Source organism: Lathyrus oleraceus, chromosome 5 (genome assembly GCF_024323335.1).
Source record: "Lathyrus oleraceus cultivar Zhongwan6 chromosome 5, CAAS_Psat_ZW6_1.0, whole genome shotgun sequence".
NCBI lineage: Eukaryota > Viridiplantae > Streptophyta > Magnoliopsida > Fabales > Fabaceae > Lathyrus > Lathyrus oleraceus.
Genome location: NC_066583.1, coordinates 234,006,155 through 234,020,516, shown reverse-complemented (window position 1 = coordinate 234,020,516; position 14,362 = coordinate 234,006,155). Strand labels below are relative to the sequence as shown.

The window sequence follows — 14,362 nt, the reverse complement described above, 5'->3', positions numbered from 1 at the left end:
CTTAATTTGTTGTTTATCTTTTATAAAGTAACGTATTTTGTTGTTTCTTTTTTAGGATATTTCTAGGTTTCGAACCCGGGTCCACGAATTTGTACACATGGACCCGATGATTCAACCGTATGTCGAACTCACTGGTTTTAGACATATAAGCAAAATAATGTCTTGGTCGGTGAATAATAAATTTATTCTTGCATTATGTGAAAGATGGCGCCCCGAGACACACACATTCTGGTTTCCAACCGGTGAATGTACCATGACGTTAGAAGATGTCAACATGTTATTGGGACTGCCTATCAAAGGTAAGGCGGTAAATGGTAAAACCAGCTATGCAAATTCAATTTGCATGGACCTCTTGGATGCTGATTTGTTAGATGATAACTCGAGAGGTCAAAGTATACTCCTTTCACGTCTTAAGGCATATTATAACAACTTACAGTTAGATGAGAATTCTACCGAAGATGCTCAAATAATAAAAACTAGGTGTTACATTATGCTTTTAATTTGTTCATTTTTATTTCCCGAAGGTAGTGGTTCTAGTATGCATGTTATGTATTTACCTTTACTAAGACATGTAGATAGAATAAGAAGTTACAGTTGGGGGTCCGCTTGTTTGGCTTATCTTTATAGCTCTTTGTGTAAAAATTCTCACAAAGACACATCTACATTTTCTAGATGTGCTGTTTTGCTCCAAGCATGTGATTGATCCAAACTACCATCCCTAGCACCCGTCAACAACAACCCATTCACATTCGCGTATGCACAAAAGTAAGTTCTTAAAAATGGACTATATTGACTTACTTTACTGATTATTATCTCTAAATAATATTTTTACTTTTATGGTGCAAATGGTCGGCACGTGGTATGCGTTATAACAGATGTCCTAGACACTGTATTACCCAGTATCACAATTTCTTGGATCACCTTCGACCGAAAGATGTATGGCCATTAACCTAATTATTTCATAATAATTTTTTAATTTCTTCTACCAAATTTATAATCTAATATATGTTCACATTTCAGTTCATTTGGCGTCCATATCTAAATTTGGATCATAACCATGAAATCAACGAACAAGACGCAGCCGTTTGGACTGCATGCACACCGATCATAAGATTCACCATTGTGGAGATGCATAATAGTGATCGTGTTAAATTGCAATTCGGTATGCTTCAACACATCCTAGATCCCCCGACAAACCTAGGAGAATGACATCTACACAAAGTTAACGACCAATAGAAGTTTAACCCATGACAAAGCTTCGTTAGATCTGAGTGTCGCAAATGGAAGCACCGCCAAGACCATGTAATAACAGACGCTGTGATGCCAACTGAAGAAAAACCAAGTCGTAATTATATGGCTTGGTACATATCGGTTGGATTTGAGTTCATCGCCGAGGATATGTACCTATACGACCCACGCCAAGAAACTTACACACCAGAAGGCTCAACATCTAACCTCCCACAACATTGTCAGACCGACTACTCATAACCCCTTATCCATCAAAATTTCCGATCCAAAAACACACAAACATATAACCCTAACATGTCATACACCCAATCACAATACCAAGAGCATACCCCGTACTACTACCAACAACTAGATCATCATCAAGAGACCCAACATCGCTATGCATCCAACACATCACCCTACCATAGCCGCCTTAGCCAAAACACTCAACGATCATTTAACACCAATCGTCCCTCCTCCTACCATAGCCAAGAAGCCCAAACATCTCAAAACCAAAACCTTCAACAACCATATGTCTACCAAACACCACAACAATCATTTCAACCTTTCCTCGACGCATCATTCATACCAATGTCTCCCTTCAATCGTCCCGGTCACCCTCTAAAAACTCAAACACAAGCCAACTACTCTGGCATGGGTCATTAACTCAGCTATGGCGGTACCTCTTCGATACATACACAAGACTACGCTGATTTGTTTGACTATCTCAGACAATCTCCTGCAATTGGTGGTGATGTTCTTGGCCCCTCAGATACTCAAACACGTGGGGTGAATCATCAACGTGGGTTAGGGCCACGAGTTCGGGTAGCTAGGGGATGTGGGATCGGAGGTCGGTTAGGTGATCCCGATCATCGACATTAGTCTTTTTTGTGTAAACATGTATTAATATTAATATGAATTGGTCCGATTTCGACTTTATCTATCATGTACAATATTTTTAAAAAAAAATTATGAAACACACACAGGTGCCAGACCAATTGACGCCTCCTCTCTAAATTTAAGAGCAGACACTAATTCATCTGACACCCCTTCTTCAAAATGGGGTAGATTGAAAAACTTTTTGAAAACAGAGTTATTTTGAGATTTTTTTTTTAAAAACTGAATTATTTGAATAAAAAATTTCTCTTCATGCATATTCAATAGCAAACATGATTTTATATAACTTTTATTTATTTATTATTAATAATATAATATTTTTAGATTATTAATTTTTTTCAATTATTATCGAGATTATTATCAAATTATTAGACAATCGCCTCATTTTTTATTCATTTTCTCATCTTTTCACTTTTTTTTCCTCTATCTTTTTTTTTTAATTTGTAGATGAAATTGTAATATACTAAAAGCAATGTTCATTGGATCCCTAATAATAATAATGATAATCTAGTCATATCATTTTCTGTTGATTGAGTTAGAATTTGCGGACTCTTCCTCATCTCTTTTTCCATAAAATAAAGTGTAAAAAAAGATAAAAACTAATCTTTTTCAATTAATTTTTTTCAAGAATTAAAAGTTGTTTTTATTTTAGTCAGATATTAAATAAAATAAAATAATTTTTAAAAAACAAAATTGGATATTCACTTATATTATTTTATATTTGTGGTCAAGCTAAAACTCATATTACATCCGGTGTACTTCACGGGTCATGCAATAAATTGTGACTCGTTAACATTGGCTCGTATAACTCGCACCGCGTTTTCATCTGAAACTTCACAGAAAAAGTGACACAAAGTTCCTACGTCTTCACTTTGAAATTTGAATGCCTAAGAAGGGTAACTTGTTTTTTCTGTCTCATTGCTCCATATTTTTGTTTTCTAGCTCTCAGCTTTTTCACGTTCCTTTCTTTCTTCGATTCTTACCGTTCCTTAAAAGAATTTCTAAACACATTCAAGACTACTTCAACGTTTTTGCCACTTATTTCACGGAAATTACCCCTTTTACTCCTATAAATTTTCTCAAGCCTTTATTCTCTCCATTAACTCAGTTTCAAAAAATTAATCATAACATCAATAATTGCTTCCACTAAAGAAACACAACACCAATAATCGCTTTTTGTGTTGATTTTCATAATGATGAGGTTTAGAGGCATCACTAGCAAGCTTTATTCTTCACGCCTTTCGCCAACTTCTAAATCATTCCTCACATCTTCTTCTTCTTCTTCTGCTGTTGTACCTCCACTTCTAGTTAGAAATTTTCATGGCTCTATCATCCCTAAATTTCAAGGTAATGTTCTTTTCTCAAGGGTATATATGTCTTCCTCTTCAGCTTTATTAGATGAGGAAGTGATGAGAGGTAGCAGAAGTATTGGATCACTCAAAGCAGTTGAAGATCAACATGGAGGAGTTATTATAAACATGGAGGAGTCTATGAATTCTTATGTTTTTGCTTCTATGCTAGAAGCTTCGATATCACAATGGAGGAGACAGGGAAAGAAGGGAGTGTGGATTAAGTTGGCTAGAGAACATTCAAATCTTGTGGCTTCTGCAGTTGAGGTAAAGAATTTGAAATCATTTTATATTAATATTTAAATATAAATAAATATTATCGCGAGAAATTGATATTGATATGTTGCTCGAATTATAGGCTGGATTTAAGTATCATCATGCTGAACCAGATCATTTAATGCTTGTATATTGGATTCCTGATACTCCTAATACTATTCCTGCAAACGCTTCTCACCGCATTTCCATTGGTGCTTTTGTAATCAATACCAAAATGGAGGTAATTCTTCATTTTTTTCCCTTTCATTTAACACATTAAAGTTGTTGTCGAATATCGATTCACAAATATACACATGTCAATGTATTAGTGTCGTGTTTGATATACGTATGTTCGAGTATTTCGAAGATTATAAATAGTTATTGTAATAGATTCCACAATCAAATGACTAATAACAGTGATTCAAATTTTTTATTTGACTACACCATATTTTAAAGATGACCTGTCAGTTGTAATTTTCATGAACCTGGAGATGGAGTCTATCTATGACTTTATTTTGTGATCATCATATTACTTTTTAATAACTATAATAAAGTTTTGAAGTGAGTTTTAACTAATTTGTTGACAAATAATATTTGGAGGACTATTTTTTGAATTTCTGTAAAGAACTTTTTTTTCAGCATATATATATATATATATATATATTACTAAATTGTTTTGTTTATATTTGATAGGTGCTGGTGGTTCAAGAAAAAAACGGGAGATTCAGTGGCAAAGGATTATGGAAATTGCCTACTGGAGCTGTTAATGAGGTATATGTTATAAATTTATTGTTGATTTATAAATCTTTGAAAATTTTATATATTTGTTTTAATTTGAATTCTATTATTTGCAGGGGGAAGATGTTTGTGCTGCTGCAATTAGAGAGGTCAAAGAAGAAACAGGAGTAAGTAAAAACATATTTAAATTTAATATAGTTTAACCATATTAAGTATTCTTCAAACTCTTTTTAATTAGTTTTATTATTTTTTCAGATAGAAACTGAATTTGTTCAAATTTTAGCATTCAGGTAAGATTTCATGAAAAAGTTTTTTTTTATCATATATTAATATTGGAATATTACCATGGATATTCAAATTATAATTGTTTATTTTTCTTAATTAATTAGGGAAAGACATAAATGTTTCTTCCAAAAATCAGAGATACTCTTTATATGCATGTTACAACCTCATTCCTTTAACATTGAGAGCCAAGTTTCAGAAATTGAAGCAGCGCAGGTATATTAATATATTCTAATAAAACTAATATCAATGGTTAGATAACTCAATCTTCATACTAATTTTATATATTTATTTTATTATTTCAGTGGATGCCAATTGATGATTATGTAGCTCAACCTTTTGTTCAAGAAAATGAGTTATTTAATTTTCTAACAAAAGTAGGATTATCAAAGTTGAATGGAAAGTACTGTGGCTTTTCTACCATGCTTACTAGCACTTCCTCTTGCAAGAAATCTCATGTCTACATCAACACAAAAGATTCTGCTGATTTGTTATAACTTCCAAACTTCACCAACCTTCATTAATAGTGGCACCAATTTAATTAATTAAGGGTGTATAGAAATTTCAAAAAATAAAATAAAATCAACAGGTGCTTGAAATCAGGTCACTATATGTTTGTTGTCAATTTTTTATTTGTTCATTTCATTCAAATCTTTGATTATTGTAATAATTTCATACAAGTCAAGTGTCAACCATAATATATAGTTGTCCAAGTTCTTTATTTATGTAAATTCCTTACATTTTCACCATACATAATTGATGGGTGGAGATTGGATTGATATTATAATATAGTCTTGAGGAGACAGATGTTGGAAAATTGTTCACAAATGTTTGTTACCTTGTTGAATATTGACCATTATTTTCAAATGGAATGTATCAAGAAATTTGTTTATTTATTAGATCTTGGTTGAAATGACCTATTACTGTAATTCTTCAAAAAAATTTAAAATTCATATATATCATGAATTAATTGTTTATTTTTAATGGATATTCTTAATTATAATTTTAATCCTTTTATTTTTTTTCTTTTAAAGAATTAATCTTTTATTTTAAAATTATTTAATTTCGACTAAAAATAGTGACTTGACAAATTTCAATTCATACGGTATTATTGACAGTAAGTTTTCACAAATAAACTAATAGGATATCCGTGTGTACGCATGAGTTCTGATTTGGTATGCATATTTATAATAATAATAATAATATAATCGATTGCAAAATAAAAGATTTTATTTATTGAATAAATATATATAGTTGCAGATAATAAAATTAAAATAGAAAATCAGAAATAAAAAAAATCATTTGCGGTAGACTTTGAGATCAATATATAAACACTTATGTTAATCAACTACAAAACTAAGTTGAACACCAAGTTTCAAGTTGCATTCTTTTTTGAAGTCGTTGCGATCTATAGAAATAAGTGTTATGACCATCATTTGATGTGTAAAATGATTTTGTAATTGTGACAAATGTCTTGATCGTCTTCATTAATGGGATCAATATAGGAGATCTCCTTGTTAAGAAAACAATAATCATAGACGTCATTAGGAACATACTAAAAAAATAGTCTAAAAAATAGATCGGTTATATTTAATGATACATATTGTGATATAGTTGCAAATAAATTTAACATATCAAGTTATTTGATCTATTATGAAAAGATTATGTTACATCTACTATCCAAGCCAATTCATAAATAGTTTGAGTATATTTTCGTGATGATCATGATGTATGTAGGCAAAAAAAAAATAAAGGATTAATGCATTAGTGATTTGATTAAAAGAACAATCATGAATTTATAATGATTGAAATAGAAAAAATAAGATATAAAAGTAGTATGTATCTATCTTGAAGTAGACATTCGGGTGTTTGAAAGAAAATATGATTGAAATATATAATAGAAATTGCAAAGAATGAAGAGATAGTTGTGTTACAAATTATTTATAGGATAAAGTTTCGAAGTTGTTGTAAAAAATGTAGTTTAAAAATTAAGAAAATGGTTGATAAAAAGAAAAAATGATTGGTACCAAACAAACACCACATATCATAAATTCAATGAATACATTGGACCAAAAATGAGATCAATGAAATATTAGAACAGCATTCTCATTCAATGAGCACGCTGCTCCTGAAAAGCATAAAAGTTACAATCCCATATGATTTTGATTTTCACGTGAAAAAGTTGTCCATGTAGATAAAATAATGTATAGTAAAATAAGAGAATTTTTTAATGCACACTATATGTTTCTTACACCACACGAAAATACTAAATATCCCCCAATTTTCGGAGATGGATTTCCAGAAGCACCTAATACACACTCAACGTAGGTCATTCTGAGTGACATCCTATAAGTTGATTTTTTTAATACCGGAGATGCATCTCCAGTATACTTCCGTAGATACATTTCCATATCGTTGACACACCAGTAGCAAAAGCAGACACCAAAAACATGTAATTTGACAAAATAAAATTAACATTTATAACATAAGATAAGCATTGCATAAATAATTTTAACATAAAATGCAATATTACACTTCAATATCCAGGTGGACGCTTCAACATCTTCAGAATATCTTCGATCGATCTTGGAATCGCCGCTTTCAACTCGAGCAGAACTTTTATGTTCAAAATAGAAAAATATATTCCACATATCCCTTAAATATGCATCCGTCTTGAGCTTAAAGTTGCTGAACTCAATCTTCCCTCCGTTGTCAAACAACAATGAACGATACTCGAACTTCACAATTCTTTGATTGTCTCCGTAACGTAGGAGATGGTGAATTTCGTATTTAATATCTGCAAGAGATGTGTACTCGTTGAGCTTAAACTTTCACCCGAGAGTTGCGTTGAGAAGAGACATTTGCGACATACCAGTTGATATTTATTTGCGATATTTGAGACATTTTTAATTTGTGTGATTAAAAAACAAGAGTATCTTAATTTATAGAAGCTGTAAACAAATATAGACCATTCAAAACCCGACATGCTGATTCCGGAGATGCATCTCTGAGTCTGTACCCTATTATCTTATTCTGGAGATGCATCTCTGAAACCTCTCATGAACATGTAGAAAACCGAACCTTTGGAAATATAACTTAATTGAAGACACTTTTTGATAAATGTTATGGGAAAGATAAAAAAATATATTAAAATATTAATAAATTGAATATATTACACTTCATTAATATTGAGAAACAATTACATACACATATTTGTCCGGCTAAATAGGAAATTAAAACGAATCGAAATATTTTTCGCCAGCTATATTTACAAGTGGCACCTCCTTTGACTTTTGTGCATTTTATTATCTTTCAATGTTTCTCAATTTCTCGAACTCTTGCATCCTTTCCATAAAATGGCCCGACCAAGTCTCAGCTTTTGTTGTTGAATGAGTCGTCCACTCCAGTGATGTAAGTGGTATAGGGCATCCCATTTTCAAGTAAATTTGAACAAAATAAACTTCATCAAAGTTTTATTTCTTTCCATACAACTATGTGTATGATTCTTTATGAGTCATCAACTCTTGGATAAGTTGATGGAGGACAAATGTATGATTATCTTCTCCTTTATCGAGTAAATTCAAAACAACTTGATAACCGTGATTACTGTCCCCGTCAACATTGACGATCCACTCGATATATTTGTGCATAAACACCGACATCTCGTCAATGAATGGAATCTTTGTTAGAGGCACCGCATGAGGTGACTTGGTAATGCAAGCTCCTTTGAAAATACGTTTTTTGAGATTTTGGAGTTGGTGAGTCCAGAAAAACCTTGTCAACATGTTTAAAATACGAAGGAGACCACACCATTGAATTGTTACTCGGTGTAGACTTGTGTTTCTTTGAAGCAACTTTTATTTTTATCGGTTGAGAGAGTGGTTTCAAGTCGGTGGTTTCTGGATAAGCAATCTTCCTCAACTGTTCTTTGATGTGGAGTTTCATATTGTCGTCGGCTTTCAAAAATATCTTTTGTATCAATTCTCATTCGATCAAAATAGATATATTCAAAAGAGTGCTGCAAAGATTCAAAATGGAAAGTTCTAAGGCGGTAAGCACTCCTCTCGCTACTCATTTCAAGTTGAGTTCTAATCAAAGTCCTTCAAGTGAAGATGAAGCCTTTGATATGAAATGCGTTCCTTATGCATCCGTTGTGGGTAGTTTGATGTATACAATGGTGTGTACAAGATCAGATATATCACATGTTGTTGGTACAATCAGTAGATTTTTGTCAAATCCAGGTAGAGAGCATTGAAATGATGTAAAATGGATTTTAAGGTATCATGAGGCTTTGTTTTGGTGGAGATAAGCCTACTCTAGTGGGGGGTACTATGACGCTGATATGGATGGAGACATTGATTCCAGAAAGTGCACTTCGGGCTACATGATTAAATTTGCTGGGGGAGCTGTGACTTGGCAGTCCATATTGTAAAAGTGTGTAGCATTGTCTACTACAAAGACTGAGTTCATTGCAATTGCTGGAGCATGCAAAGAGTTACTATGGTTGATTTTTTTGCATGAGCTTGATTTTGTTCAAGACAAATATGTGTTATTTGTTGATAGTTAAAGTGTTATTCATCTTTGTAAGAATTCAACTTTTTATAATAGGTCCAAACACATTGATGTGAGATATCATTGGATACATGATGTTTTGGATGCTAAGTTGTTGGAGTTAGCTAAAGTTCATACAAATGATAATGATTCTGATATGATGACTAAAGCATTACCAAGAGGTAAATTTGAAGCTTGTTGTGATATCGCCGGTTTGACAATTTCCTCCACATGGTTGTGAGAGGGAGATTTATTGGGTTTGAGCTCCCTTCCTATGTGGAGAAAGACCAAAATATGATTAACCTATTTGTCTCACTTATTTAAGTGGAGATGATCAATTTAGGATTGAGAGAGATAGAGAGAAAATAAGGATTCAAAAGAGAGAAAAAATGAGAGAAACTCATTCCCGTTTTTCTGCAACCAGTCTCACTAAATCGACGATCCCTGATTCGTTAACCCTTGGATCAAGCTCAAATTTGTAGGGCAGGTTCGTAACACATGTATCTAACTTTTGACCGTTCAGAATTTCAAAACAAAGTCTGAGGTCAGAGTTATCTGCTTCATATTGAAGCTGCAAATTTGAGAAATATTCCATCTTTTTTATTCTTATTTGTAAGCTAGTTTGCTTTGTGATTTGCGGTTGTTAACACTAGTTTGTGAATCACTTTAAGACTATTTTGTATCCTTAATTGATTATAGTGGATTATTTCAGTGATTTGGATGACTTGTGGTTTTTACTTTCATATTAAGGGGTTTTCCACGTTAAAAATATCGATGTTATTTTGTGTCTTTATTTTTTCTATTTGCCGTCTTATATTTATTATTGATCCTCAAGGTTGCTACAAGTTTGAAGAATTTTATATCAGCTGTATATTGATATCTTATTATTAGTATGTTATTATATTTTAATTTCTCATCAATCTTAAAACCAAGAAAATAACACTGATTACCAGGATATTAGAACATACTCAAGGCGTCTATTTTAAATTGAATAAGGAGTGTTTGAGATTGCAGACGCTGTTAGACAAGTATGAATTTTAATTTTGGGAAATTAAGTTGTGAGAGGGTGTTGGTTTGTGCCACTAAAAAAATATATTTGTTGGAGGAAGAAAATGACTAATGTCTTAGTTAATTATTTTTATGGTCTAAAGTGCCTACTAGCACTTCCTCTTGAAAAAGTATCGCATGTCTACATCAACAAAAAAAAGATTCTGCTCATTTGTTATTAACTTCCAAACTTCACCAACCTTAATAATGGCACCTATGTAATTTGATTTAATTATTTAAGGGTTGTTAGAAATTTCAAACAAACTTCCACATTTGCAAGAAATCAGTTCATTATTAAATTCCAAAGCATTGGAAGATAAGATTAATGTTGTCGGTTTTATATTTTGTTCATTTCATTCAAGTCATTTATTCTTGTCTAGAAGATTAATTCATAGTGGCAACCATAATAATTGTCCAAGTTCTTTATTGTAATAAATAATAATATAGTTGCCTTATGGGCTATACCATTAATCACATTTTCTTTTTCTCCCATCACTCACTCTTTATTTAATGATCAACATACGATTCGGCTAGTTTAATAAATATAAGCACTTTTATTATATAAAAGCATAAAATATGTACAACTAAGCACTTTTATTATAATATAAAAGCATAAAATATGTACAACTTTGCATTTTCACTATATACATATGTATAACTTGATGGGTGGAAATTGATATTAGAATAGATGTTGGGAAATTGTTTAGAAATGTTACCTTGTTGAATATTGACCATTATTTTCAAATGGAATGTACTACATATGATATGAACATCAACAAAATTATTGATTATTTTGATTATTTTTTTAGATCTTGGATGTAATGATCTATTATTACTAATTCTGGAAAAAAATTATATGTGATTGATTTTCTTTTTAATAAATGAATATGTGATTGAGTTTATATATTTTTAATTATTGTTGATTTGTTCGAGCTATTTATCTGATTTTATCTATTAGATAAACTTATTTAAGAGTATTTATAAAAATAATTTTTTTATTGAAAAGAAAATAAAAAATTAATAACTAAGAAATATCACAAAAGAAAGAGTCTCATCGAAATTCATCTGACAATAAGAAAATTAAAGAAGGATGAAGAGTTGGAAACTCTATCAAACCAAAGTCTCATATACAACTGATATTTACAAGATGATATTCACAATGATTAACTTCTCAGTAAATATGTTTGATCTCACACTTTAAATATGTTTGATCCATGTGAAATAATGCTTCAAACATGATTGGGAGAAAATGAAAATTATAAGTATTCGAGATGACTATGTTAACCACAACAAAGGAATGAACCCCAATGAACAAGAAGGAGAAATCCAAATGATCAGAGCAAGAGGAGTAAGGATAAGGATCTGGATGAAAAAGGACCTGGAAAAAGGGCAAAGTCTTCTGATTCCAGTGCTTCTGGGATCTCTCTCAAGGTTTCTAATGTGGTGCTCCCCAAACTTCTAACAACTCTTTCTTTTAGGTTTTCCCATACTTCTTAAGAAATGAGGGCTTCTCTTTATTGAACAATATGTTGCTTATGTATAGTGTCCTTCTAATACTAGAAAAATGGAGTTTATGGCTGAAACATCATATCAACTATTATGCGGGGCTTCTTTGTTGACTTTGGCGGCTGTCGACCGAGGTGAAGTGTTTCCCCCTGATATTCTGCCCAAAGAGAAGAAGTAATGAAAGAGTAAATGTGCGGCGACCATTTGTAAGAGAACCGCCCTCCAATAAAAGGTGTCAAAACTTCATGAAGAACTAAGTCAATCACAAGAAGAGGCTAGATATTGGAAGAATGAGGTCATAAAAACGATTCGGCTTAAGAAAGAATTGGAGACTCACGATGCCCCATCTGACCTGACGGCTAGGATTGTCAATCTTCAAGGGATCCCGAATGAGAAAGAAAAAGCTTTGGAGGAAGCTCAAACTTCTTTCGAAGAGTTGTCTCCACAAGTGAGTGCCACCCAAAAGGCTTTGGAGGAGGAGAAAGAGTCTCGTTAGGAGTTGTAGATAAAGTATAATACTGTTGTCAATCAAGTTATCCAGGGTTCTCTTGACGTTTTCCACAGAGCTATCGAGAAAATCCAATTCCTTTTCCCGTGAATTGAGATTCCTTTGGAGAATATGAGCATGAGGAAGTTGATCATGGACAGGGAGATAATCCATGTTGAGGAGGAAGTACTTGGAGAAAGTGAAGACGATGAAGGATTTAAAGAGGTTGGTGTGGATGCGTGATATTTGTAATTCTTTGCTTAAGTGATGTTCCAGGCCATTGGGTTTTTTGTAATTTATTTTGAACAATGTTTTTAGTTGTCTGAATTTTTGCCCTTAATCAACCTTGTTGGACCACCTTCTTTTAATCCATGCTTATTACTGTTTATTCTCTAATGGTTTTACTTTGATTTTGTCTTAATGTTTTCCTCGCCTAGGATTTTGTTTCGTCACTGTGACCATCTACAATTTCATTTTATCACTGGGAATTAATGTACTCTTTGACGCCAACTAGGACTGTGCCCGACCAAGGGACATGTCCTCTCGTTCTCCCCCATATCTAGGCCTGGTTCCAGTTCGACGTATCCAAGGTTTCACCACTTATTCCTTTGGAGTGGCTAACTTCCAAAAGGGGATGTACTAGCTATAGTGTGTGGTGTTATGTTTATCTATGCCTTCTATTTCATGTAAATAAAGTTGACAATGTTTCTTGCCAATGATGTTATATTATTACCTGCGAAATATTACATGGACATGATGAACTACATTTTAATCAAAAATTAAAAAACTTAGTTGTAATATCGTTTGAAACTTTATGCATTCCATGTTTGAGGCATAGGTTCCCGATCAACATTTCTAAAGTGTTTGCTCCCTTTCATGTGTTGGCCTTAACCTCGTATGACCCTTCCCAGTTAGCTACTAGATTGTTGTCCTTGGAGTTTTTCCCTCCAAAATCGTCGCGTCTCAACACTAAGTCTTTCGGTTTGAAATCTCAGGATATTGCTTGCCTATTATATTTGGACGCTGCCTCTTGTTTGACGGATGCACCCATGAGAGACATGACACTTCTTTTTTCTTCCAAAAGATCAACCTCTTCTCATATTTAACTAGAATTATCCCATAAGTCAAAAAAGATGACGACTTACGTCCCATAAGTCAATCAAAATGGATTTTCTATGGTGGTTAAATAAGGTGTGGTTTTGTAATCCCAAAGGAGATGTGGAGTGGACCTCTATTTATAAACTAGAGGTTGGCTCAAAAAGAAAATCATTTTGAAATCTTTTTATGACATGACAATCGATTGGCAAAGTGTTCCAATTGATTGGTTGGATCTTTTATAATCGAGTACCAAGTTAAAAATGGAAAAAAGTTTAGGCGTTACCCATCATTAAGATGTTGTCCTAATCAATTAGGGTAGATTTTTGAAATCTCCCAATCGATTAGGTTAAGGTGTCAATCGATTGGCTAAGACAAAAAAAATTCCTTGATCTTTCCAGACAACTTCCATCTCATATGTCACGACTGCAAGACACTTTTTCAAAGTGTTTTTATTTACTTGATTCTCTATCTAATTTTTTTATAGATGCGAAATAATTCATTATGAGTAAAGTATAAAGTTTGACTATTTACCTCATTTTCTTCATGATTTTCCATAAGAAATATGTTTGCTCCTTTCTCCTTTTTTGATCCATCTGAAGACTCCATATCATTGTCATCTAAGGCTATGCATGTCTTCTTTGTTTCTATTTGAGGTTTTCTGAATTTTTCAGCTTATATTTTTTTTAGAGGGTAATTCGACTTTATATGAATTTTCTTTCCACATTGATAGCAAGTTGGGACGAACGAATATATTCTTCATTTTTGTATTGAACTCTTATTGCTTGTCATGCTTTACGAATCTTTTTGAGCCAACAATTGCATATCTTCATCAATATCTGAATCTTTGCCTTCTCCAACTTTAAGAGATAGGCTTTTATTCTTTTTGTCGACTTCTTTATTCTTAACTAGCTTTTTTAGCTTTATT

The 14,362-nt window shown here is 32.5% G+C and overlaps 1 protein-coding gene across 1 annotated transcript; it reads left to right on the top strand.

The window, feature by feature from the left end:
- The first annotated feature begins 2,915 nt into the window (after positions 1 to 2,915).
- On the top strand, positions 2,916 to 5,647 carry LOC127083283 (nudix hydrolase 2). The gene is made up of 7 exons (XM_051023588.1): positions 2,916 to 3,740; positions 3,832 to 3,969; positions 4,422 to 4,499; positions 4,583 to 4,633; positions 4,722 to 4,756; positions 4,856 to 4,964; positions 5,054 to 5,647. The coding sequence occupies exons 1-7, from the start codon at positions 3,318 to 3,320 to the stop codon at positions 5,243 to 5,245; spliced, it is 1,026 nt and encodes a 341-aa protein (XP_050879545.1). The 5' UTR covers positions 2,916 to 3,317; the 3' UTR covers positions 5,246 to 5,647.
- The last annotated feature ends 8,715 nt before the right edge of the window (positions 5,648 to 14,362 follow it).